The 2657-nt window shown below is 38.2% G+C and overlaps 1 protein-coding gene across 1 annotated transcript; it reads left to right on the forward strand.

Annotated features, from left to right (window-relative positions):
* The first annotated feature begins 1618 nt into the window (after positions 1 to 1618).
* Positions 1619 to 2423, forward strand: LOC129560964 (acidic leucine-rich nuclear phosphoprotein 32 family member D-like). The gene has a single exon (XM_055433252.1). It carries the CDS (start codon positions 1634 to 1636, stop codon positions 2417 to 2419), a length of 786 nt encoding a protein of 261 aa, XP_055289227.1. The 5' UTR covers positions 1619 to 1633; the 3' UTR covers positions 2420 to 2423.
* Positions 2424 to 2657: the final 234 nt, after the last annotated feature.

Raw genomic sequence — 2657 nt, forward strand, 5'->3', positions numbered from 1 at the left:
AGCTCAAGAGCAAAATTAAATTTAATTATAATTTCTTGAGATATGTATTCTTAGTAGGTATTTTTATAGGTACAACCAATTGTATGACTCAAATAAATTTGCATTTGTAAAATATTTATATTTAGGGTTTTATTTAAATCCAGAGATTAACTGACTAAAGGATACCCACTCTTACAGATATGAATATGTGATCATTTAACCATAAAATGTTTAAAAATACTATTTTTCTCATTTAGGTCTGATCCCTAAATATTGGTTTATAAATATATTTTAGAATATATTTGGCTAAATGGAAGAAGAGGTTTTTACATGTACAGAGAATCAGAGGCAGTGTTTATTGAACGAGGTTACTGAGAAGGGATGGATTTATTAATCAATATATTGGTTTATTCTGAAAATGGTAATTTCACCTTACCTTTTATTTGGTTCTAGAGTTTCCTAAGAATCATTCCTGGTGACTAATTTTTCTTGATATTCTTTCAGTAAGGGGACATTCCAGGGATTCTGAGATTATTATTTGTGATTTTCATAATTTGTTACTAACTTTTCCTAGTTCTTTTTTTAACAAAAGATAAGATGTGACTATTAGGCAAGACTTAAAGATATCTGTCACTCTTTATCACTTTGCACATCCCACTGATGATACAATATGATGATGTATATAAATTTTGACTAAAATACTTATATTCATAAAAGATAAACTTAAGTGTATAGTCACCTAATAATAAAGTTCCAAAATACATGTTACATACAACATTCCAAAATAAATGTTACATAAAAGTGACATCAATAACCTTAGCTGAAGATTTTCATATCACAGTGTTAGTGGTTGAAAAAATAAATAACTGGGAGGATAAAAAAAAGGTAAGATAGAAAAAGGATCTGACAAGCATTGTCGACTTACTTGAACTTATAATTACATTAATAAAACACTACATACAATAACTGCAGGAAAAAATTAAACTCTTTCAGGTGAACACATTCTGGGCCACAAAACAAGTCTAAATATATATTATAGGTTTAAAATAATTCAGAGAGTTTTGTCTGACTAATGGTTTAAATTATAAATTAATAAAATAAGATTCAGATATTTAACAAATATCTAGAAATGAATCAACAGTTATGTAACTTGTTGGTCAAAGAAGAAATCAGAAGTAAATAAAATTTGCGTTTGAATGAATATAATGACAATACAACGTATTAAAACTTGCAGAATGCAGCTAAATTGGTGCTTAGAGAGATATCTCTAACTATAAAACCCTACATTAAAAATAAGAAATGTTTAAATTGATTATCTAGGCCGCGCGGGGCCGAGTCGAGCCGAGCGGCCACCCGCGACGCGTCGCCGGTTTAAGCGCAGTGCGGGGCCGCGGCCGGGGGCGGCGGTAGTGAGACCAGAGCTGCGCTCCAGCCCCCTTTTCCCTCCATGGTTTCTCTCCGCTCCGGCGAGTAACTTGGCTCCGGGGGCTCCGCTCGCCTGCCCGCACGCCGCCCGCCGCCCAGGACCGCGCCGTCGGCCTCTGCCTCGAGCCGACCCCTTCGGACGGCCCTCGCTGCGCAGGCTGGGACGCCTCTCCCCACTCCGCCGCCGCCGCGGAAAGTTAAGTTTGAAGAGGGGGGAAGAGAGAGAAACATGGACATGAAGAGGGGGATCCACCTGGAGCTGAGGAACCGGACCCCGGCAGCTGTTCGAGAACTTGTCCTGGACAATTGCAAGTCAAATGATGGGAAAATTGAGGGCTTAACAGCTGAATTTGTGAACTTGGAGTTCCTCAGTTTAATAAATGTAGGCTTGATTTCAGTTTCAAATCTTCCCAAACTACCTAAATTGAAAAAGCTTGAGCTCAGTGACAATAGAATCTGTGGAAGTCTGGATATGTTAGCAGGAAAACTTCCAAATCTTACACATCTAAACTTAAGTGGAAATAAACTGAAAGATATCAGCACCCTGGAACCTTTGAAAAAGTTGGAATGTCTGAAGAGCCTGGATCTGTTTAACTGTGAGGTTACTAACCTGAATGACTACCGAGAGAGTGTCTTCAAGCTCCTGCCCCAGCTGACCTATCTGGATGGCTATGACCGAGAGGATCGTGAAGCCCCAGATTCAGATGCCGAGGTGGATGGTGTGGATGAAGAAGAGGATGATGAAGAAGGAGAAGATGAGGATAAGGAGGAGGATGAAGATGGTAAGGAAGAAGAATTTGATGATGAAGAGGATGACGATGAAGACGAAGATGTAGAAGGGGAGGAGGATGAAGGTGAAGTCAGTGGGGAGGAAGAAGAATTTGGACATGATGGAGAAGTTGATGAAGATGATGAAGATGAGGATGAAGACGAAGATGAGGATGAAGAAGAGGAAGAAAGCGGGAAAGGTGAGAAGAGGAAGAGAGAAACAGATGATGAAGGAGAAGATGATTAATAAGACCCCGTTGTTAGGTTTTTGTGTAAGACTTGCTGTAGCGTGGATAGCTGTGATTGGTGAGTCAACTGTCCGTGGCTACCAGTTACAACAAGATTGTAACAGCATTTTTACTTTCTGTACAACAAAGAAGCTTTGTAAATAAAATCTTAACATTTTGAAAAAAAAAATAAATTGATTATCTAAACCTTTTACTTTAAGAGAGAAAAATAAAAGCAAACTGAAGCTAAAGGAAAAA

The sequence above is a fragment of the Moschus berezovskii genome, chromosome 10 (genome assembly GCF_049115385.1).
Source record: "Moschus berezovskii isolate FMDL1 chromosome 10, NW_MosBer_1.0, whole genome shotgun sequence".
NCBI lineage: Eukaryota > Metazoa > Chordata > Mammalia > Artiodactyla > Moschidae > Moschus > Moschus berezovskii.

Bases quoted from the DNA above. Each gene is read 5' to 3' on its own strand.
- LOC129560964 (XM_055433252.1), top strand. From the start codon at position 1,634: ATGGACATGAAGAGGGGGATCCACCTGGAGCTGAGGAACCGGACCCCG.